Below are 25,360 nucleotides of genomic sequence, written 5' to 3'. Positions count from 1 at the left end.
GACCAATTGCCAGTTAGCGCCGACGGTATGCAAATAACAACAAGCGTCCGAGATGAAATTAATACTTTATTGGATGCCAATGAACAATGAGGAATCTGCCGTAAATCTCAATCACTGATCGTTCAGTCATGAGCTATGGTGCGTCACGGCGAATATTCGGTTACCTGCCAGTAATAGTAAGGCGCGTGATCGGCTCCCGGTCCCGTGTTACAATTAGAACCAATTAGTAACAACGTAGATACGTGAGTGCGTAATGAGTAGTAGTACCATCGCCTTGAGGCCGTTGGCACGAGAGGCACTCGCGTGGGACCTAACCGGCTCTGGTGGATCTTCGAAAGAAATTGTGCTTCGGACAGCTTGCGTCGACCTAATAAACAAGTGTGGATTAAAATAAGGAGTATAATGGGAAGGCAGCATTGGCAATTCCATAAAAATATACCACAAGGATAGGGAGGAGCGTTTGGAAAATTCTTCCCCGCATATACTAAAAAACTAAACATGAAATAATATTTTTTTTTTTTTGCTAACAAACAAGTGGTGGAGAATTCATTTTATTCAAAGAAAAAAACATCCAGTTATTTTTTTCTTGAGAACTACTTTTCTTCACGAAAATCATCGCCATATCGTTTAACGATACTTTCCTCAAGTTGCTGTATATTTCTTTGTATTTAATAAAATAATTATTTGCAAAGTTTTATCATACAAAGTGAGCCAAACGTCACTTTACCATTTACAAATTAAATATGTGAGATAACGACGTTTTTCAGAACCAGATTAAAACTACGTTCCAAAAAAAAATAAAAATAAAGCGTTAATATAAAACCTATATTAAAATTTATATTAATGAGGCATAGATTTTGCTAGGTATAGGTAAAAAATAACATAAAAATATAAAGTTATTGAATTTTTAAATGGTTAAATGACTTTTGGTCCATGCTGTATAATCTGTCCTATAAAACACGTTATAAATTTACTGTATTTTTGTTTTTAAATGTATCTTTTTAATGTACGGCAAATTATAATAGTCAAAGTAGATAAAATCGTACTTTTCAGTCTAAACCCCGTTTATTTGAAATGCATTACAATTGTTTATACATTTTAATACGCAAGTTATAAATAAATAAACTCACACATGTGAAATAATATATTATTTTTAATATAAAAGTAAAAAAATAACATAAAAAGTTATTGAATTTTTAAATGAAAAAATGACTTTTGGCGCATGCTGTATAATATGCTAGTAATCTGTCTTATAAACACGTAATAAGTGTACTGTAAGCAAAAATGCTGCTTATCGTTTTTAAATATTTTTTATGTACGGAAAATCATAATGGTCAACGTAGATAAAATCTTACTTTTCAGTTTAAAACCCGTTTATTTAAAAATTCATTACAGTTATTTATAAATTTTAATACTCAAGTTTTAAATAAATAAACTTATACATGTGTAAAGTTAATTTCAGATTTGATTTTACGTGATTAATAAAAAAATAACTCTTTAAAAAAGTTTAGAATTTGTTTACGTTATAATATAATTACACAAATCAGTACACTAAAACAAATACACACAGAATTCACGTAATCGCAAAAGACAAATTAATTAAAAAAAAATGATATATGGAATATTAAAAATAAATGATAATAAATAGAGCAAATCAAGGATTATATCAAATAAAAGGGGTGATAAGATAATGTTCTCGACAACTGTACGTTGAGAAAAAAAACTAATACTGTCCTGTGGACTTACACATATCGGTACCGCCCCTCATGATGACCGACCTACAAAAGAGCAGAAATTTAAAAATACATTCAACGATGTTTTAGTGCAATAACCGTTGAAAATAAATATACTGTATATTTTAATTAATAAATATATTTCTATGATTCTGTAAAAGATTTTAATTTAATTTTAACAATCCACTATACTTTTTTAGTCTAATCAACGATATAATGATTTGAAAATTACCTATGTTCTCTGAGCATTTAATCTATATTGATATTTTAATTAAAAAATGTAAAATAAATTGTGTGTATAAGTATCAGGCGCATACAGTGAGTTACATGCGTCCCGCACGTCCACTTCTTCTCACTCACTCTCGTCACGTAACACGCGAGCGAGTGAAAGGGAATGTATCTCACAGTACGCGCCTAATAGGTATCTATGTACCTATGTATCTTATCTAAAAAAATATTTTAATTAGGAATCAAAATCTAGAGCGACTCCAAGCATATTTTATATGTTAAATATGCGGCAAATATTGTTTCTATAATGTGAAAAAATTGCGGTTGAGAAGAATTTTTAGTAAAATATGTTCGATTAAATAACTCGACTTGTAATAATCACAATATTTCAAACACGCGTCTCTTTTCCGGTTATCGAATAATGCAATCGACATCCTTATGATTGATTAAGATTAAATAATAATGGGATATATGTACTTTTAGAGTCAAATTCTTCAATTAGCTAGTGTTTTTCTTATAAAATGTTGCCTTTATACCCCTCAAATCATTTCATTACAACTTATCATCGTCCATGAGGTATTGAAGTATCGGCTGATCTATCTCAAAGACCCGCTTCAGCTCTTCAATGACTGAGCTCTGTATGGATTCCACCTGTTCTGGAGGACAGTAGTCGTCTTGGGAAGAGCGGGAGATGGTGACGATCGTCGGCGGTCTCGGTAGAGATTCAAGAAAGCTTCTGAAGTAGACGTTCATCATGTTCTCGATCTCTTTGTCGTTGGACACGTGATGAGGCAAATCCGTGTTGTCACACGTGCAACCAGCATCGTGAATGGAATTCCAGTCCACCTCTTTGTTGGTGTAGTGACGCAGCACGGCTCTGGACAAGTCGCATACCTTTGATCAAAAACATTTAAAAAAATAAACTACAGATGTCAAATACAACATTGGCTCAAATATTTAGAGCCCTTAATACACTGTCTAATTATGTAAAAACGTCAATTCTTTTGATTACAATGTGAGCTGTAGAAAAAATGAAGGAAATTGTATTGTATTTACTTCGTAATAGAGGTGATTCCGTTCCCCTTGCCAGTCTCCCAGATGCCTGTGTTCCTCCAAATGACTAAAGAGCGCATTTAAGTCTTCCAACTGCTTTTCTCTCCTTGCCGCCGCTTCTGCTAGACTAGTCTCCGAGACAATCTCAGGCAGAGAGAACATATACAAATCCACCAACTTCTCATACAAGTTGCACTTCTCGTAAAGCCTCTTGAAAGGATTCATAGTACTGAAAAAATCCAGGTCTACGTCCAAGATATACTCGTTGAGCTTGATGCTAGCCGAGGTGATGTCGTCCACGATTTCGGCTCCACACGACGCCTTTTCAACGTCGTTATCGTAATACTCCCCCAGTGTGGCCACCATCAAGGTGATCTCCCTCTTGCTGTCCATGAATCTGGACGGGCAGTACAACGCGTCCGATATGAAGTAAGGCTCCATGCTGTCCACTCTGATTTTTCCTTCGTCTTTGGTTTTGCCGATGATGAACGTCTTCAGTCCGTTCTCCATCTGCTTGGCCCAGGGGGGCTTGACCCAGACCACGTTGGTCATGTGACCTGCGTAAGCTGCCGGCATGATCCAATTTTCGATACTCAAAGCGCTGAAGAGCTCGTACTTTTTGGAAACTGTCTCGGCTTTCAAGTTCAAGGGGATGAGCAGGTCTGGATGAGAGTCGAAGTGGATGATGGTGTTGTTGTAGACCGGCAAATGTTTCGAACCGATTGAGCGATATATGACGGGCAAAGCATCGTTGTGGTCTTCTACCACGTACACTGGAATTTTCTTGTATTTCTTAAGCGTCGGTTTCGTATCTACTTCCATTTTTAAGGTTTTTTTTAGATAAAGTTCTTGGTTTTCATAGTATCAACAAGGGTCTGTGAAAAAAAACAAAATGAATTATAAATTAAAAAATCACAATTTGTCATTTAATGAAATCGAAATATTAAAAAAACGACCACTGATCGGCCATCATTTGCCCCCCCCCCCCCCCTCCCTGGAAAAATCTGAAATGACGTCCCTGATTAAATCAACAAATCTCATCTCGAAAATATTTTTTAAAATATGTCATATCAGTGAAATAATATCGGAATACATTTTCACTTGTAGATGCATATTTTTACTAGTGTAAATATAATTTATCTGGCAGGTGCTAGTAAAATTATATGATTTCAACTTATAGTAATATATACATTTATATACTTATCATTATTTATATGCGATGTATAAATGTTACTAGTGAAGTCCAAATACACTTTCACCAGTAGATATATATTTTTACTAGCGAAAATATAATTTTACACTATAATATATATAATTTTGGCACTAGTGAAATTATATGCTGCTCTAACATGTCTATGAAACACTGATTTATAAACTATTTCCATTTTTTGTTCAAATCCGAACCTAACCTAATGAAAGTTTTAGATTTTGTTTTGTAACGGTTTTGTGTCGTAATTGTTTTGGTACAAAACAAGGTTAGTGACAGTGCAAGATGATCATATGATCACTTTCTTTAATCTTTTTAACACCTAAAAATACTGAAACATTAATTAAACACTTTATCGTCTATGCGTTAAAGCTATTGTCTTATCGACATTCAAGATATTGAAACGTGTGCAAAGAGTCATAGCTTACCGACCACTGATTTACATGATATTAAAATTATGCGGAAATCGTAAGCAAATTCCCGCGCGTTGAGTCCCGTATACGCGTTTTCCTGTTTGTCGCGCGAAGAATGCAAGGTGTTTCCGTTGGCGTGTTCTCGGAATTGGCACGGCCGATTGCGGCGATAAAAGGTGGACGATACCTGGAGCGGAGCCTTCCGGGAACGCGCCAGGTGAGACGGCCCTCGAGAATGCGCGGGAAACCGCAGGTAAACATAGGGTCAAGGAACTGGTCGCGACATAGCATCGCCCGCCCGGTGCCGCAAGCGTCTGTTTACACGAGGAAATTAACAACGCCGACCGGATGTGTGCGAACGAGGGGCTACGCCCCGAGAGGAGGTGCCACCGAAGGGACACGCGGGAATGAGGCTGAAATGTCACATTATGGTATTCCACTACCGCCGTATCGATTGCATAGAGTAGAGAGCTTCTCACTAATCTATTAGCCGATAAATGCCCACAGACCTATGAGTAGGTCGCTCAATTATTACCACTGCTATTTCATAATTATGACATTTCTATTACTTCGACATGAGTGTTATGTGAATAATCTATATACAGAAATGACATAGCGAACACTAGTATAGAAAAGTGTGAGATAAAAAAGCCAGTGACACAAAATTACACACACTCGAAAAATATAAAAAGCATAAAAAAGTCACACGTGTGATTCCTAAAATTGAGAAATCAGTAACAAATAATGAGGGATTGAACGTAGTAACCCCACTAGTTATGTAAAAAAATACTCTCGGCTAGATAGATTAGATTACATTTTGATAAAAAAAAAACTTTCTTTAATAGCGTAATAAAAAAATATTAGGAGTTTGTGAACATAGTTAGATACAGTGGCGTAGCTATGGGGGGGCGGACCGCCCCGGGCGGCACTTGCTTGGGGGCGGCATATTCGCGATGGGAACGTCTAGTGTGGTTCTTAACCCTGAATGCACTAAAACATATATAAATCCACGAATAACAAGAGCTTAATAATAACCAATTTATTATTTTAAGAAATGCTGATTTTATGACCCTGCATACATACATACCCTAGATACGCCACTGGTTAGATATTTAGTTATAAGGAATAAATGGAGTTCATTGTGCCATTTTCATACCTCCCGCGGGCAAATTAACCATATTCAAAATTGCCGACCTTTGAATGTTTAATGTTTTATTATAAATTACATATACAATAATATTATCCCTGAGCAACCAATTAAACCTCAAAGTTTTCATTAAATAAAATTATAATTAATAGATAAATATTAAAAACAATTTGCGGTGAGAAAAAAGCTATTTATTAAAAAGCTATTATCAAAACTGCGCAACAAATTAACATTCAAAATAAAATAAAAATATTAGGACGATTAATAAATGACATAAATTAAAGTATCTTAAGTTAAAAAAATCCATTCCAATAGTTAAAAAATCAAATCCTTATTGCTTATATTTTGATTTCATTATTATAGGTATATGATATGTGGTAAATATTTATAGAAAAAATCTGTATCAGTATGTAAACACTGCCTTGAAACAATTTTTTTATTCTATTAAACTATTTTAGTTAATATAATATTAGTAATATCTTTGGCTAAAGCGCTAAATAAATACGCACAAATTTGTGCACACGGCATTCAACGTGTTAACAAATAATATTTACAGAAACGATTGGATTAAATTATATATAAAAATATCTAGATTAGAATACGTTCATCAACTGCGAGTACCAGGATGAGAATAAATCAATATTATCCGACAGATGGTTAAAAACTCGGATAGCTATGCTTTTGGGAAGTTGTCCAATACTGCTGTTTTTGCATACGGTACTTGAAACAATATTTAGGAACAGGGCCGGGACTAGACATTTGAGCCCACAAATGCTTTTTTTTAATTTCAAGAAGTATAATATTAACCAAAAATAAGATTTCACTTAAATTTGGAAACAAAATGTATTTATTGATCATTATATTATATAAAAAAAAATGTCATAGAACACTGTAATAGTGCAATAGTAGTAAAAATATAAAGTTTTGGACATATTAAAAATAAAATGACACTTTCAGCAGAGGCTACAGTGACCGGTAATGTTCAAAATATCATTTACCCAATATCTAAATTCGAATATGACTGTATTAGATTGTATTCATGCATTATTCTTAACATATTTAAACTCGTAGCTGTCTTGAGTTATGGAATTAATTCCGTTGCCTAATTTTTGAAAGGAATTATTTGTGATAATAATTCATTAGAATTATTATCGTTAGGATATTTGGAGATGAAATCATAAAGTGCTTTATGTAAATTTTCTGCATTCATCGACATACATTTTAATTGCATTATATAGTTAAAATGTGACGAAATTTCATCCAGTTTTTCATACCCTTATCTAAGTTGTGTTAACAACATATCTATAACTCCTTTCCTTTCTACTGTAAATAAAAAATATCATCATAAGGAACAGATTGTTGAGATCGATCAACTAATTTGAAAATTTTGTAGACATTTCTGAAACCAATTTTTAATTATATTCATCGTTTTTGCCAGCAAAGCTTTTGTGGCGACCACACACAGATGCCCACGTTTGAAAGGTTCATATTCTTAAAACCCACGTTAATTTACTGTGACCAAAATGACTATCCATCAACAAAGAAACAAGATAATAGCGTAAAGGATAGGACCACGCACAAAAGCCTTCGTTACGATCAGAAAAAGTCAAATAATATGCAAGACATCTTATTTTAAATATTCTCCGTCACTGAGAGAATATTTATTTGCTGCGAAACGGTCACGAATATAATAAATCACCGTATCCACAAGATTCCCGTTGCAGAATACGACCTTGGACAATACCCATCAAACGAATGTCACTTTTTAAAGGCGTCTTACCAATTTCGTTGTTCAAAAAAACGAGTACATATATTGGCTGGATGATTGTGATTGGTCAGCAAGCTTTGCAGCCTTGGATACTTAAGCCTGGACTCCGATGAGGAGAGGAGCAGTCACAAGCAGCCACTCAAGGGACCAGAAGACGAAGAAATGGGAAGGCATGGAAAGCTCTGTATTAAGTGATCATGAGAAAAGTAGTAAATAAATTTAAAGGTAAGCATATTGTAATGTATAATGAATATTTGCCTCTTTCTTCCTTCTGATATATGATTATAATAACATTGATTATGTATTATGAAGAAATCATATTTTAAATAGGTAATAAATATAGAAAACTTTCAGTTAAATCATACATATTTTATATTCTTTGGGCACGATATAAATGTATATACTCATAGATATAGAGAGGAGATAAGCTACTACGTCGACGTTTTAAACCGAAGTGCGCAATTCGACCACCCAGGTGTATCTCACCAACGTTCACATCCTAACTTCTTCATACAGGTTTACACTATACAATGATTGTTCTGTCCCGAAAAACGAACAAAACCAAAACGGGATCCGGAATCGTCGCAATGGGGTCCGTAATTGCGACGCAGTCTGCGCCCCCCCGGTGTGAGGTCGAGGGCTCGTATCGACTGGGCGCCACGCCCTCGGCCCTCACCCGGGGCGGGGGTGTTTTGACGGGTACGACGACCTTGGCACACACGCGCCGCCCTCCAGCCCTTATCAATCTGACCTCTCGGGCCCTCGACGACCTTCACGGCGACCGCTCGCTAAACGCCGCAGCTTCTTAGTAAGATTCCAAGGATATCAAGACGAAAATGGCGATGGCAGAGATATTTTTACTGGGTAGACATATTGGATTCGTCGAAAGGGTAAGATGGTAGTTTCGGTACAAATACATTTCCTTTCTCATAAAAGTATTGATCTGTCCGGATCATTCTGCTAGCTAAGTTGTAACTACAAACGTGGCAAGTCTATATGCCTGAAAATCATAACAAGAACATATCACAATTAAATAGATTTTCTTTAAAACGCAATAACGAAGCGTTCCAAGCTTTCCAAATTTCTTAAAAATGGTTTAGATATTCAACAGGTACATAATGAAAGGGGCAGCTTATTTTTAATCAATTTGTCAGTTGTTTGATTTAAAATTATAACTGCATATGAATGTTGACCGTAAAACTCAAACATAAATGTATATTTTTCTTAGCTCTATTAATTTAACTACCTACTTAGGTTAAGTGTTTTTAACCACTGTCTTTACAACATATTATCAAAACATAGAACTAATCTATTGCTCATATTTTCGACCAAGATTTTATTTTTCATAATCATATAGTAAACGTTACAGTGAATGTGTATTACCAGTAGTTACATTTTCACTGGCGTTTCAGTGAAATCATATCCAAATACATGTATATTTCTACTTGCGTAAATATAATTTAACTGTTAAAATTATATGCTGCTCTAAACTGTCGTTGAAACTCAATTGCGAAACATCCATTTGCATTTTAAACATAAACCTAATCTAAATAAATTAAAATCTGATGAAAGTTCTAAAACAAAACTAGTTTTGGCACTGTCATTAGGTTAGGTTTGGGTTTGAACAGCAAATAGACGTTTCGCAATTCTCAAATTATGTTTCAACGACAGTTAAATAACATATAATTTTACTAGCGCCTATCAGTTAAATTATGTTTTCAGAAAATAGTCGAGGGAGAAGGGGGGAAGTGGGGTAAAAATATATATCTACCGGTGAAAAAGCGTTTCAATATGATTTCACTGAAATAAAATATTTAAAAAAATATTTTTAGAATAGATTCGACTGTTTATTTTTTTTAATTTTTTTGAGGGATAATTTTAGTGGGGAGGGGCAAAAGTTAACCAGTCAATAGTCGTTTTTTTAATATTTCGACTTCATTAAGATTTATAGTATTTCATTAAATTACACGCATTTTTCTGGAAATGCCTTCCATCCCCTTCCGCCAAATGTTCCTGTGACATATCACCTGTTAAGGTTAGTCTTGTACCGAACCAATGTACAGGATCATCTGCGCAGTACATAAATAAGCAATAAATAAAATTAAAAAATAGTAGAACAAGGTAAGGGTTATAATAAATAAAGCATATATAGCAATAGTAAAAGGGGCGATAAGTTAATAATCTAAAAAATGTATTTCGAGAACCGACTAATCACTGGACCGAAATTAAAAACACGTGATTGAATAATGTTTTTGTGCTCTAATCTATGTGAATATATGACTACTTCTTCTGAATAATCACCACGGTAAACTATATAAAATATGCATAACTTTAAGTTGGCTCTATCTTATTAAGCGCCCCAGGCAAAAACTAAGTCGCTCCCCTTATCAACACATTACATTTAAATCATGAGTAGATATATGTACATTCATTAAAATATCATATACCAGTACTACTTTACCATTAATTAACTTTCCTAATTAATTTTAAAATTTATAGTAATTCAAATTAACTACAAGCATTTTAAAATTATAGTAAATCTAAATAACAACATAGTATTTATTTATTATATTATAATTATTTAATAAATTTATGCATTTAAGACATAAAAAAGGGTAGATCAACGCTAAAAAACAGTGGCGAAAACAACTGTATGGTAACCACAGAACAAAGAATAAATTATTGGCAAACCTAAGTGTGCATAGAAAAGTGACGAGGTGCAGAGAGTGAAATATATGGTTTCCATGAGACTATTATCGAGTCGCTCTACTATAAGCAAAGCTAAAAAAATATTTTTTGACCCTTTGTCAGAGACGTCTTTTTAGATTTTTTCAGGAGGGTGGACAAAATGTGACCAGGCAGTAGACATTTATTCCATTTCATTAGGATTCATAGTATTTTATTAAATGGCATGCATTTTTCTAGTAAAATTCAAGGAGTAGGAATCCACGTCAAAAGCAATAAAATTGTGCCCTCGCCGTCACAGTGAAAATTCTTGGTTATCTTGCGTGTATATTATGAATTTTATATCAATAGTAGGAGAGCGCAAAAAAACAATTATCCTTTCTCAGAAGTCAAAAAATTCACGTCAAAAGCAATAAAATCGTGTCGTCACCGTCGCAGTGAGAACGCTCGGTAACGAGCGTTCTTGCCTTGATATATCAAGGCAAGTTTTCTTCGCCACCCAACCTTATCTTTTTATGCATTCCATTTTTGCTGTCGTTCGATTCGTTCTCATTCACCACTTTACCCTTTTTATCGGACCGACATTCAATATCCAATTCAAACCAAAAAACCCTCGAATCACCATAGAAAAGGTTCTAATCTAATCCGTTTCTGAGCGCAGATTTAAGCTTTCTAGGGGGTGCACTCGCCGGGAGCATCCGAGGGGTGCTCGAGTGGCTCTTTTGTGGTGTCTATTGATTTCCGCGATTTTAGGCCATGTTTATTGACGGTGGAATTGGGTGACCCATATCTGGCCGCCGGATTTGGGTCACCGAAATTAGGTTGCATGTGCACGCCGGAGAGGCGGAGCACCCGGGAATCCGCCCGCGATGTAACGAGGCCCCATTGTGCTCTCAAACCGATGGTCTAGACACCATAAATTACAATAAGCAGTACTTTATTGTTATCGGAGGGAGACCCCCTATGGGTGTAACGACGACTGAACCGGTTGCTTTTTTTTGTAACAGTTCAAAAATCTTACTCTAATATATTCCTAAAACAATCTAGTATTAGGAAAGTCAGAGTTACCAGTGCTGACATAATGAAGTTTATATTTTTATTTAGAGTTCAATCTTTGATGAAGTACCCCATAAAACTCTCCAAGGATTAACAAATTATGAAGCAATCCAAAATCTAATACACTATCATTTAAAATGATAAGTACTTCAAAAATGTATCATATGGAATACCGCAGTGATATATTAATTATTTACATATAAGTATTTTATTTTCAGAAAGATATATTGTACTTACGCGTTAAGAACAATAACAGGTCGCTGTCGTTTGAAAGGTTAAAGGAAAAAATAAAGCCCATAAAACCCTCGATTTTAGCCGAGGGTTTCAAACTTAAAAAGCGTAGTACCTGAAGGCAAAATTAAATCGATATACTAAGCAGAAATATTTATGTAAGCTGATTTAAGCAAAAATTTGTAAACAATTTTTAGTCATTCCCAGACCCCTATTAAAACCTTCCTTGAAGTATGCACCATTAGGCATAAAATCACATTTATATATGCAGAGTTTAAAAAGGCAGTGGTTGTAAACCTTAAAATATTCGTATAAATTAAATTGTATATAATAAAAATACTACACGAAAAATGCATTGATAGGGCAAAAATATTGATATTCTCAAATATGAGAATTTTTGAGCAGAGTTTAGGTGGTCTATATTACTATTTTAGTAACCAGATTTTATTAGTGTACAACTAGGATATTACAGATTTTGCATTTGTATGTCACAGATACACTTAATTTGTCAAATCTAGTTCAAGTTTCTATATGAACGATCACGTGGCATGTGCGTAGCATGTGTTTATTTACCTGAATGAGTATTTATATATTGATGCTAAAAATATCTGCTCTAATCGAAGACTTCGCTCATAGATAAATATTACGTAGGTAGATGTGGCTTAAACATCAGTAAGTAGTATTTTTGGATCGGATCAAGGACGAGGGTTGTAATTTGATGTAAAGAAATCGATTAATTGCTACTAGGTCAAGAGGAAAGTTAAGCTTCATAGTAGCTAGGCCACTTAGTCCTTGAGTTTAAATGCTCAAAATAAAATAAATGTTCGTACAGCAGCGATTTATAGACTGTTATTTATAAAAAAAAATAGGGTAATCTCTTCTTGGAAATAATATCTTATTTTGGCAATTCTATGTGATGTAAAAAAACTGGGAATCATCCCGGAAAAAACTTTCCATTAGGATAATGAAAATAGCAAACAATACAATTCTTTTCGTTTGACAATATATAAATTTATTCTTATACAATAGATACGTGACTAATGCACTATTCTAGTCTCACATACCTTTAAATTTCAAAAGAATTCCAAGTAACCTATAATGTTGGGTTAACCTTGAAATTCGCAGGATTTTGCAAGTCTTTGTTGTACACAGTATAATACATTATAGATAATAATTTGAAACTAAGGTTTAAATATGTTCTAAGAAGATGCGCTTTTATATATATGAGTTGTGCAGATTTAGTTTATGTCAAAGGAGGTCTAGACAAATTCCTGGAATTGAATAAGAATTGTCTGTGGGAATCCAGAAAAGGTGTTTCTGAGAATATTTATGTGACAAACACATCAAAATTAATTTATACATAGGGGTGAAACAATAAATAAAATTTCTTTGCAATGAGGAAAAAGCAATAATAGTAAATAAATACAACAACTAAGTAAGTTTGAGACACCAGACTGAAATCAAAGTTTATAAATCAGTAACCCCTATTGTATTAATTATAAACTATTAATTACTACAGCCTTCAATATATATATGTCACTGTACATGGCCTAGATCGATTTAATTTTATTCATTCATCCGTGAATCGAACCTAAAATCTAGGAAAACCTAATCTGTGATGATCGATCATAGTTTGTATAATAATATAATAATCATTAACGCCAAACTGGACATAACCAGCAGTATTTACAATAAGTCTTCGCCAACAATTCCGTCAACAATACGACTTGTCACACATGGACCTGGAATACCCGTTCCTTCCTTTCCAGATACACTAGAAAATATTTTAGACGATATTGAAGAACTGCATCAAACATATATGATCCTGGCAGTAAAGATCCAAGACTTTTCACCCAATCTGCAGAATTTTTAGGTTCCAGATTGAACGAAAAAAATTGTTGGCATCTGCTACTTCCTATTATTATCTCAAGAATGTGATCCTGTTTTTTGCAAAGATGTTCACAGAGTCATGGTATTTTTCAACACGGAATACAAACATGACGATTGTTGGAGGCTTTTTATTGATTTATCAAAAATAAGTCTAAAAGCAGTACACTTACACAACACGTATGCATCTTTGCCCGTGGGATGTTCTGTTCATTTGAAAGAATGTTACGAAAATCTTGAATTGATTAAACTTGGTCAGCAGAGTGGTTATATAAAAATCACATGTTTGCTGTGAAGATTTAATAAAAATAAATAAATATTTGATATGAGAATAAATAAATATTCTTTTGTCAGGTTATTTTTGTATCATAATAATTTCTCGTCTGACCTTGATATATGTATCTCGGCATTAATTCGTCGCAGAAATGTACCAATATAAATATTTTTACGTATAACGGACCAAAACTGTCGACACAAAACGCCCCCTCCCGTAACATAGGCGCGCAACCTTTTTACGGGCAACGCTCGGGCAAGGTCGCCCGCGGCTCGATTAGGACCAAATTGCAAACGGCGCGCTGCAGAGCGGTATGGATTTTGCCCTCGGGTGGGAGGGAGCGGGCGGCGCCTCGCGTGTGGCGGCCGGCGCATGCGCACGTGCGCTGAACGATACGCTACTACGCCTTACTATGTGTCGGGCGGGGTGGCGTCGCGTGGGGTGGGCCCGCCCACGTGCGCGTGTTGTGACGAGCGACATCGACCCGTGACGTCACGAAGCCGCCATTCATCACACCGGCGCGCAGGTAAACAATACATTGCACGCCGCCCGCTGCTGTCGATGATTTCAGCCCTCGGTGTTGTCGCACGGATTCGAAGATGAAACGAATCCCCCGCCCGCATTCGGAAAAGCCGCCCCCACAGTACCACGTGACCCTGTTTAACAATTTCGGTCGCATCGCTGCGCATTTTAGGACCCTGCGAAACGAGCGAGATGGACCTCTGTTTATTGTCATGTTTTTTTATGAACATAATTCAAACCGGCGTTTTTATTGTCTCACTTTGCTATTGTGAAAGCTCTGAAAAATAATACATAGTTATTTACCCATTTTGAGCCGTAATAAAAAAATATGACATTTTATAATTATTATAGTGGCAAATATACTTTCAATATCCTATTTATCAGCAGAACAGGGAAAAAACGCAAGGGATACGATGATTGCGGCATCACGACAGTGTCGTTTTTGGCCAAAAATGCACGGCACATGTTATTTTGGTGCAAACAATTCTGGTCGTTTTTTTTTCAACGAAGTAAAATAATCAGGGGTCTCCAAACATTTTTTTTCAAGGGCCACATTGAATCATAAAATGTGTTATTTTCTTGAACATTATCCACGGGGGACTTAATTTCGGTTTTTGGTCTCGTAACGCAGGGATTATTTAAATGGAATTGGTGAAATCTCTTTCTTGAAACAAGCTATCTCTCTCTAGTTTGGTTAAAAAAACATTCGATTTTAAGAGCCCATCTCGGCTGTCCATCATAAGATGCGCATAGCGTGGAATGGGTTAAATTGCAAAAATGGAGGTCTATCCCAAAATTTAGTGTAATGATATATTATGTTACAGTGAATGTGTATTTCCAGTGAAGTTATATTTTCACTAGTGTAAATATATAATTTTACTAAATATTTCAGTAAAATAAAATCGGAATACATTTTCACCAATAGATATATATTTATACTAGCGAAAATATAATTTAACTGCTACGAACCGTCCATTTGCTATTGTAACTTAATGAAAGTTGAAAACTATAGATGGTTTTAAAACTTTCATTAGGTCAATTAGGGTTTGGATAATTCATTTTTAACAATTTACACACGCTCAATCATCATTATTTAAAAGAAAATAACTCACCGTATTATATGGCTGGTTGTGGAAAAGTTATAATATGATTTTTTAAATTCGGACAATTAACTGAAGAGCATCTTTAGTCTATTATTATAATCGGCACTAATTAGTACTCGACAGTTTTATAATTTCCTCTTTTGTGCCGATGACGAAATGCCTCCATAGACATCAGGGAGAGGCGTTGTCCTGATCCAAAGTGGCGTATTAATGCTTGAATCGCGCAGTAGCAGTTCGGGGGCAGATGAACTGCTGACTCTCAGGGTCTGTCGGCGAAGGTATTATCCACTCGCCGATCGACCAGTTGTAGAATCTTTTCAGGAAAAAATGTACCTCATAATTTATGAGTCGAAAAATGCAAGTTGTAGTGCAAACCAAATTATTTTTACGTAATGCCATCAGTGCATTTTTATCACCGCTGATGTAAAAATTTACATCGCGAGTTTTTAGTAGCATTATTGTGATTTCGTTTCCTTTTTGGCGTGAGAATTGGCAGCTAAACATAAAACGTTAAATCTGAATTTCAAAGAAAAACTGCAATCGTAGTTTTTTTAGCACGCACGTCTTCATAGAAGGGGAATAATGTGGAATCACTTTTGATTCATCGCATTCTTGTGAACTCGCGTGCTTGGTAGCAGTGTACCAAGTTTTCCACAACAAATAAATATCACACTAAAATATATTTCCATTGAGACATAAGCAATAGTCGTAAATGCAGGATTAGAGGTGAAATAAAAAGCAACGGTTATTATAAATCGGTGAGAGCTGTTGGCGGTTAAAGTCAAACGAGCAGTCAACATACGACCAGTAAATTAACCGTTTCCCCGACGCAATTACTATATTATTTTCCAAGCACGGTAAATAACGTCACGTGACAAACTATCGACACTGTGCTTGTGACAAATAACCTGTAGTCATTCATTATGCGGCACGCTTTTCCCATTATTTCATTTCCACGCTAGTCTATTTGCTCGTGTGTGTTTTCTTATCTCATTTGACCTAAAATAATGGAACTATATAATGATCAGAAATTGGGAACTTGTTTATCTTGAACCGATTTGAGAGATTTTCATAATAAATTATTATCTATATATCAGTGTTGTTAATGCATAATATATTTTCAATTAACATTTATATGCAATATTTTATAATATTGCATAAAAACATGGATAAAAATATTAATCCTACTGCTGTTATTCTAATATCTGCCAAATCACAAATAACATTTAATAGACAACTGATTTTGTGAAGCTTTATTTATCCGATATAGAAATAATTTTTAAGAATATCACTTTTTTAAAACATTTATATGCGTCCTTTAAATATATTTAGTAGACGTCCGGGAACGCATATGTGCGTTCAGAAATCGCTAATTAGGTGGCACATAAAAACATCTTTCAGAATTTCAGAATTTTGTATATTTTTTACCAGCAACTTGAATGAGGCATTTCGAGGCATACTCGTCCACGCGACTCGAGAGAATCATATCCCGGCATACCTTGTAGAAATTTTGTAACTAATAAAAATATTTTATAAAAACATTTTTATGGACCTTTTCAATTAGAAGAGTCTGGAATTATTAATATACCGTTAGAGAAGAGAATTGCTTAATAAATATCATAATGTGACCAGCGAAGCTGCTACCTTAATATTTAATATTCAATGAAAGAGGGTGGGGGAGTTCTCGCGTCGTTAACGTTTTAATTAAGTACATAATTGCTGGATTCGAACCGAGCGATTAATTGACTGTTTTCGTGTCGATGGAACGAAAAACGCTCGAGGTATAAGAGCATGAATAAAACAAAATCAATTATGGCGCGGGTCGCTTTCGTTGCCGCGCGTTTAAATTTCTAACGAGACGCTCGAATCGATTTTTGGTCCAATTGCGACGCAATTCGGTCATGCACGACGGTAACCTCAAAAATAAAGCGGATATTATTTTCACAGCGATATAGTAAATTTACCATCGACCAAGAAGTTATTTTGTTGTGCGGACTGAGACACAGATTGATAAAGGCAATTAAGGGCCACGTAGAACTTACAGATGGCATAAAAATGGGTGGGATGACTGATCGTCTCAAGTGACCGTGGTGGACTTCAGTTCAACTTCGGTCTAGTCCGCCGTTGATCGAATGCTTGACTCTAAATATTGATTCCTGCATATAATTCTGACTGAAAGCTTAATCAGAGGAATATTCCAGAATGAAATCGTAATTGAAATTTGAAAAATAAATTATTGATCTGGACCTACACATAAATGATATGCAATTATAGACGCTGACATTTTTTTCTTGACATATTAACCGTTTAAGAGACTTTTTTAAAGTTGTCTTTTTGCTTTTATTTGACCCAATAGTCTGTTTATGCGGAATTATATCTGTTTATTTGCATTTTTTTAAAGAATTGATTTACATAATTCCGCATAAGAAATAACTCGTTCTGCGGTTACAATTTGATATAATAAAATTATAAATATAATACTTATATATTTAAAAAAATTTAATAAGTACACTTAAAATATGTATTATTAAATTGAAAAACATTTGAACACGTGTTATACCAACAATAAATACCCGTTATAAAAGCGTTAATTGCGCCGAAAAAAAATGTTGATTATCCTCTAATCCTTGACATTTCTTTATATACATACATAGTTTATTAGTAGAACAGTCCAAATTTTCGACGTTCCACGAATATTTTTTTTCACCAAATATTAAAATACTTAAAATGCAACAAAAAAATATTGATTATCAAGCAGTGAACACAAAATTTTAAGATTTTAACACAAAATTTTGCAGACTACTGCTATAGATAACCTTTATTTGAATTAACACAATTTTTATACAAATTTAAATAGTTAAATATTATATTACCTGTTTTTATTATAAAAAGTTCAATAATATTGGCTCTAGTGACGCTTGAGTATGAGATAGCAAAAACGTGTGTATTACGTATTGGTGTATTATTACGTGTATTATTTGTTTCTTAAGTGCAAATATAAAAAAATACACCTAAAACAACGGCAATGTCTGAAAAACAGCTTTTTATATTATAGTAGTAAACCTATTGAATATCGATAATAATAACACGCAACCGCATTTATACATTTAATAACATAATTAAATAATAGTAAAATTATTATAAAATAGAGGAATTCTTTATAGCTGACACTGAGCAGATCAACGCACAATGACACCGTATTAAGAAGCTGGATGAATGCAATGGATCAGGATGTTCCGAAATTTAAATGCTTGGCAATATATAATTTTCTACGAGAACACAGTGAATTATAACCTAAAGTTCTCAATAAAAAGGCACTGGTTTATATAGAAAAGGATTATAACCGAACTGCCTCATATAGAGGTATCTAGGAAGTCTTTTCTAGCGTTTTCTCAATCATGAGAGAATATTTGGAATCGCAGGGTTTCCAAAATTTAAGAATCCTAGGAATATCGCTTCCTTATAACATAGCCACACTTTTATCTACAATGTAGATAAAATTTTCACTTCATCTCGAACGTAATAGACGAAATTTGTTTCATTATCCATTAACAAAAAAAATCATAAAAACCACCATTTTTATAAAAAAAAGAAGACAAAAATATCAACACTCATCAAAACAACCAATGTCCAAACATTTTGTATAAAAAACTACCAATATCCAGAACAATGGTGATTTTTTACATTAAACTGACTAAACAATGCATGTATAAATTAAAAATTATGAATGATAATATAAGTGTCTTATTCAGTAAAATTTAAAAAGATTAAAATACACAATAAAATATTTTTCACATATTTAGAATAAAAAGTATTATATTCCTCGTTTTTGTTTAATGTAAGTTGGTCACAGACATAAGAGTGGAATTAAGAAGAAAATAAAATGTGATAATATATGTATGTATAATTCTAGAAACTGTCCACCTTTAGCGACATTTTACGTAAGAAGATTAAGCAGCTTATATTACAAAAACGCCGCAAAAACACAAGAGTAAACGCATCACTTGCATACACAGAACAGATATTTTCTAGACTGTGGGTGTCGACCTTAAATGTCGATGGGATACTAATTTATTACATTACTCAAAAAATGTGTAACGCGTACAAATAATCTCTGATCAGTTGCAGATTGTCATTAGTGATTTGGTTGTGATTTTTTTAGCACCTTACATTTTATTATGGAAAGTTCTTTGATTAATTTAACTAATAAATAAAAAAAACGAGAAAGGGTTTTCATATGAATCATGTGCTTGGGATTATTGATTGTAGATATTTAATTAATATTTATATTTAAACAGTTAAAATCTATAATTATAAAATATAAAACCATTTTTTTAGCACCCAAATAGCACGTATTGGGGGTCTACTGTATTTCCTTGTAATCAAAGAAGAAAATAAATTTTTACTCTCTCCTGTAAAAAATGATTTTTGTGACAATGGTTGTTCTTCAAATAAGATCTTCAATTCTGAGGTATTTAGAGAAAATCTCTATTCAATCTAGCAATTCCTGTAAAACGACACGGCACTTTCCGATGCTAAAAGGTAAGCGTTTATGAGTAGTTGTCTCTAAGTCATTTATGAATAATACAAACAGCAATGGTTCTAGGTTGGAAGCCTGCAGAGCTCCAGAAGGGATGAAATATCCATTTGATAGCTAACTCGCGAACTGGCAGTGATCACGGTGACGGTTAAATAAACTCCGATTGTCAGAGAATGTTCGCAGCAAAATGCCACGGAAAACCTTATTAAAAGCTTAGTCAAAATCCATAAAAAATTAACTTGAACGAGTGTAAATATATCTGTAGATTATTCCTTTAAATAATTTACCCGACTTTTCCAGAAATAAGAAATGGATATAATATAGCAAATATGCCAATTGTCAATTGGACTATCCATATTATCAATAGTGACTCGCTTTCTGGGCTTAATTTTTGAATTTGTCGTTTTATTATATTTCTAAGTTATACATAGTGATAGCCTTGGACGGAAACGGGTAAATTACATATATATATTTGTGAATTTCAACGGGTACAAGCGTCGACGACAAACAAGCGTTTAGTTTGTACAGATGCGCCCAAATGTGTCCAAAAATGGCGGAAGCCGACGGACACAGCTGTGAAAATCGGCAAAAGTTAATGGCCAAAGCGATGAAAATAAATTTCACAATGATTAATGACCGCAATGCTAACGGCCCGTGTGGCAAATATTTGACTTTAAATGGAATCGTTCCCACCATTGATCTTCATTGCTGGTTTTACAAAATAAAATTAACAGCTGAATAACTTATATCAGCAATTAAAACACGGCGCCATCTAAAAATTGTAATCGTTACTAAGTATGTAAGAAGCATATTGGCAGAAGTCTGAGGGATTTCACTCGATTCCGAAATAACTGCAAAATTAATTAGCTAATGTTTGTTTTTAATTGTCTTGAGTGGCTCTTTTATATGAGAGTAAATAAATTTATACGGTTTAGATGGGGTACATAATATTAAACATCAGTGGAAAAAAATACACCGAAAAATATATACAGGCAATTGAGCGAAATCCAGAGAGAGGTGCTTCTTATATTCCGGAATGGAAGGTATACATTTCGTGGACGGAACAGTTGATTTTAAAACCGTTCTGGATTTATCTTCATCACTTAGATTGAAAAGCACGGAGACTCAAATTATCACGGCAACTTAATAGATGTTTTTGAAGTCTAATGTTTTGTTAACAATAAAATGAAAATTATTGTTTTATATAAATATTTCAGAATGTAAGGAAATATGATTTTAAAAATATATTATATCGGTTAAGCTATATATGAAATATGATTTTGTCGAAGGTTCAATTTTTTTCACACTACAGTATATAACTACAATCGAATTTGGACGTTTTGAGTCGGCCCCGAATAAAATAGCTACTGTATGCATAAAAAAATATTGTCTCTGAATTTCTTTGCCGAAGACTCGTGTATTTAGACAGATGGTGAGATAAAAGGGCAAACCGTCCCTGGTTACACAACTGTTGAAATAAAAAGCGTACTTAATTTAAAATTTAAATTAAAACAAAATATTTGCGCAGTAGGGCTCGAAAAGGCCAGTGAACAGATCTTTACCAAAAACAATTAAGATCATCAACAACTAAGATGCAAAAAAGTATCGATTTATATTGCTCTAATTCTATTATTTTTTTATTTATTAATATAGATTACATAGTATATAATGATTAGGTTTTTTATTCCATATAATATTTTATAGTTTGACTATAAAATAAAATAAATAATTATTCAGTAACAACATGTTAATGGTTATTCAATACACAATTTGAATAAATATGCAAAAAATAATAATAAATATGCATACACGTGCCCGAAGTGGAATTTAAACTTTACATTATATATTGAGTTCGTAATTAATTATATACACTAGTTTATTTATAGCATCGTTTTATTAATAAAATTAGGAGTTAAGATTGGTAGCGATATATCAATTATACAATAAATATACATTACGAACCGCTGCAAGAAAAAATACAAAATCACTGACAAATTCGTTTTGTATGGTAAAAATAATAAAATATTTTTTTTTGCATACAAAAAAACCGACAGGAATAAACGCCGATAAAGAGCAATAAACGTATTTAGAAAATAGAACTGCATTTTTTACGTTGCACGTGCATTACGGAATATGCGCATTTAATAAAGTAAAACAATACAAAGTATCTCACAAAAAATAAAACAAATTCAAAATCACTATTGCATAGAAATACCGCTACTTAAAAAAACCGCCGCTCGACGTAATGCAACTTTAAATAAATTCCGAAGAACAGCTGCAACAAAGAGTATCGTGTAATTTTAAACAAGCTACAGGTACAGCTGTGGCCAGTTGAAAGTTTCATAGGCAATATTTCACGAATTCAATTACATTTGAAAATGTATTCTTTCCTTATAACTTGTTCTATTGTATTTTTTTTATGATCAAGTGCATATATGGTAATAACTTACAAGATATTTTAACTTGTAAAGCCGTCTCAGTTGCACGTTAGTCTCGGTTATGTAAAGATAAACTCAAAATCAAGGAGAGATCTAAACAAATGTTGATCACTAAAATAATAGCATATCTTGAACAAAATGTGTCAATTCTAGAGATAGCGTGAAGATTGGGGTTTAGTGGTTCTGCTATTCGAAAAATTATTTAAAAATATTGCGAAACAGGGTCTGCTTGAGAAGACCGCAGAATAAAGGATATCATAAAAAAAGTCGATTCAAAACTGCTGCTGAAATACAAACAGAATTGAAATCTACTTCAAACTCGAATATTTTGAGACGGACAGTGAATAGACGTTTGGTTGTATCTGGATTTAAAGCGCGAAACCCAGCAAAAAACACTATTTACTGAGAAAATGAAAAAGAATCGCCTTGAATGGGCAAAAGCTCATCGCCATTGGACCGTCGAAGATTGGAGAAGAGTGGCTTTCTCCGACGAATCCAAATTTAATCTGTTAATCTGATGATAATATATATTTGTTTTAAATATACCTTGTAAATATCTCGGCTAAGTTTGTTAGCCAAGTCAGAAACGTTTTGTAATAGAATAGCTTTTAAAAAATCTTAAGTCCCTTTAAAATTCCAAGAGAAAGAAGTAGAAGTTAAAAACCATTTTTTATCATTAATGGTGGGATTAGTTGGTTTTTGACAACACGATAACTGTAGTAGTTTTAATAGTATCACCATTAAACATATATTAAAAATAGACCTCCTAAATATTTCGGCTGAGATCGTTAGCCCGCTTGATCCTCCAATCTTGTTTCAAAATATAAAAATGTTACTTTATACAAAAAACCAAAGAAAAAAGCGAAGAGACCAAAAATAGGCAATAAAATAAGAAATTTTTTTACACTTCCATATACATAATTCTACCTAGCCTTAGCGGCTCTTCGACCAGAATTTTGGCTAAACAACTAATGAATATTGCAGCACGATAATGCACCTGCTTATATTTCACTGCTAATTCCTGAATTTTTAGCCAAAAAGACACCGCCATGATGCCGCAGTCACCGTATTCACAATATATGACCCATACTACTTTTCCCCCTTCTATGCATTTTACGACCAAAGATAAGATAGAGACAAAATAGATGTGTGAGCTAGTCTACTAAACAGTGTATTCCATAAATTATCGAATATTATCGATATTCCATAAATTTTAATCTCAAGGTCAGTTTTATGTTGACAGATGGTCAGCATAATAATACATAGTTATTATCAAGGTGTTTTAGAGCCAACTTGATTGGTTGGGCTCGCAACATTGTCAGACGTCAACACAACAAGTCAAGCGTGCTCACCGCCGCCGCTCTGTTTTTATTCCCGCTTCGTTCGTTACTCTGAATACCTTCGCGTCCTACATGCAATTAAACAGATTCGTTGAGATTTATGAGATGTTTACTGTTCTGAACAACGCTCGCTCGCACCTAACCTATCCGACAGTTTGTGTACGAGCGATATATTTTATAAGATATTTCTAAATTAAATAATTTATTTCCCATTTATATTTATAAATATTATAATATTTTTTCAATTCACATGATCGTCCTTTATTTTAATTCTGGTGGTCCTAAATTTTTTTCTGACCGTATTCTATTTTTATCTAACCGTTTGATATTTATTCTAATTCTGAATAATATAATTATTACCAGGCTAGTAATAAAATTCTGACCGAGATTTGATTTTTATTCTGACCCAAAGATGATTTAAATTCTGACCATTTAATTTGTTGCCATTTATAAATAAAACTAACACAAACATTTTAAATTCACCCAAAAAGATTAGTGATATATTACATTTTAAAATTTAAATAGGGAAAATCATTCTGGGCATTATTCCAAGTTGATTATAACATCAAACAGGCGACATGATAATCCCTTCATATTGTTTGTGGTGATCTAAATAAATGTATATTTTCTAATAGTTAGAAAAATCTTTAAAAGGTGCAATCCGTTTAAAACTATTCTTAATTTCGTATAGCAAAGTATTATATATAAATAATTTTATTTTCCGGTCTCTTAATTATTTATATAAATGGTACGGCTTTGTAAATGGATAAATTAATCGGAATGCGTTGAATAACTCCTCAAAGTTTGGGGAGCTCTGCGCCAGAAGCTGTGCGGCGGAGGGTGCATTCTTGCGGAGGGACTGGAGGGGAGGAAGTCAACGACCTACGCTCGAACCCTACCTGCGGCTCGGCACGCACGCACTCGCGACCGAAGTTCTGCGTTCACGAAACGGAACCAAATTCCCCATTTTTGCCGCAAAATAGCCATTATCGACGAAACAATGTAATAAAACAAAAATGAAGGGGAATGTAAAGCTACGTGTTTTTAATGTGGCAACCCCGAGCGAGTGACATATTGGCGCGAAATAAAAAATGGCGTCTCACCGCAACGACGCTACGAGTAGCGCCACACGGCGGCAATGAATGAAATCGCGTAGTAAGTATTCGGGTTTAATAATTACGAATGGTTCAAAAAAATACGCATTGTAACTAGCACCACCTAGCGGTGAACTATTAAAACATTATTTATAAATAAAATAAAATTAAAACTACTTTTTGTTTACGTAATATTGCCCTTAAATATGAATGAAAATAAATTTGATATAATACATTCACTTTTTCTTGTATAAATTAAACCCAAAAATGCGTTAAATTAAATTAATTAAAGATCACTGAAAGTATGTAAAAAATCTACAAATTATCATTATTTCATTAGATTAGTGTCGATGTAATTAATATATTAGCTATTTAATTTATTATTATGGTTATCAAAAACTTTGCATCAGTTAAAACCTTCATTAAAAAACTGAATTTAAATTAATATTTTAGTCAACTTACCTATGTAAACGACGGCCGAGGTTCAATCGGTTGGCTTATTGTTACTTTTTTCGAAGTTATCTCGTTAAAAACACAAGTAAATACTAAATAATCTAAAAAGTAACAAGCGGACTACCGACGCTTCGTCCGTGCCGGTTGACAGCTGTTGCGTTATTTTTATGTTGGTAGCTCCGACGTTG

General features: G+C 33.7%; 1 protein-coding gene across 2 annotated transcripts; it reads right to left on the bottom strand.

The window, feature by feature from the left end:
* Positions 1-1,046: 1,046 nt before the first annotated feature.
* On the bottom strand, positions 1,047-25,335 carry MESR6 (misexpression suppressor of ras 6). Of its 2 annotated transcripts, none has more exons than XM_088191871.1 (3): positions 25,182-25,335; positions 3,018-3,889; positions 1,047-2,855 (listed from the first exon to the last, which is right to left on the bottom strand). In XM_088191871.1, the coding sequence occupies exons 2-3, from the start codon at positions 3,834-3,836 to the stop codon at positions 2,514-2,516; spliced, it is 1,161 nt and encodes a 386-aa protein (XP_088047997.1). In that variant the 5' UTR covers positions 3,837-3,889; positions 25,182-25,335; the 3' UTR covers positions 1,047-2,513. The 2 variants fall into 2 exon arrangements, with proteins under 2 accessions (XP_088047997.1, XP_088047998.1); XM_088191872.1 differs by lacking the exon at positions 25,182-25,335 and adding an exon at positions 9,517-9,594.
* Positions 25,336-25,360: the final 25 nt, after the last annotated feature.

Source organism: Plectrocnemia conspersa, unplaced genomic scaffold (assembly GCF_051122295.1).
Source record: "Plectrocnemia conspersa isolate PC_06_02 unplaced genomic scaffold, ASM5112229v1 ptg000009l, whole genome shotgun sequence".
Classification (NCBI taxonomy): Eukaryota; Metazoa; Arthropoda; class Insecta; order Trichoptera; family Polycentropodidae; genus Plectrocnemia; species Plectrocnemia conspersa.
Note: the sequence above shows the minus strand (reverse complement) of the source record. Positions and strands in the feature narration are given on the sequence as shown.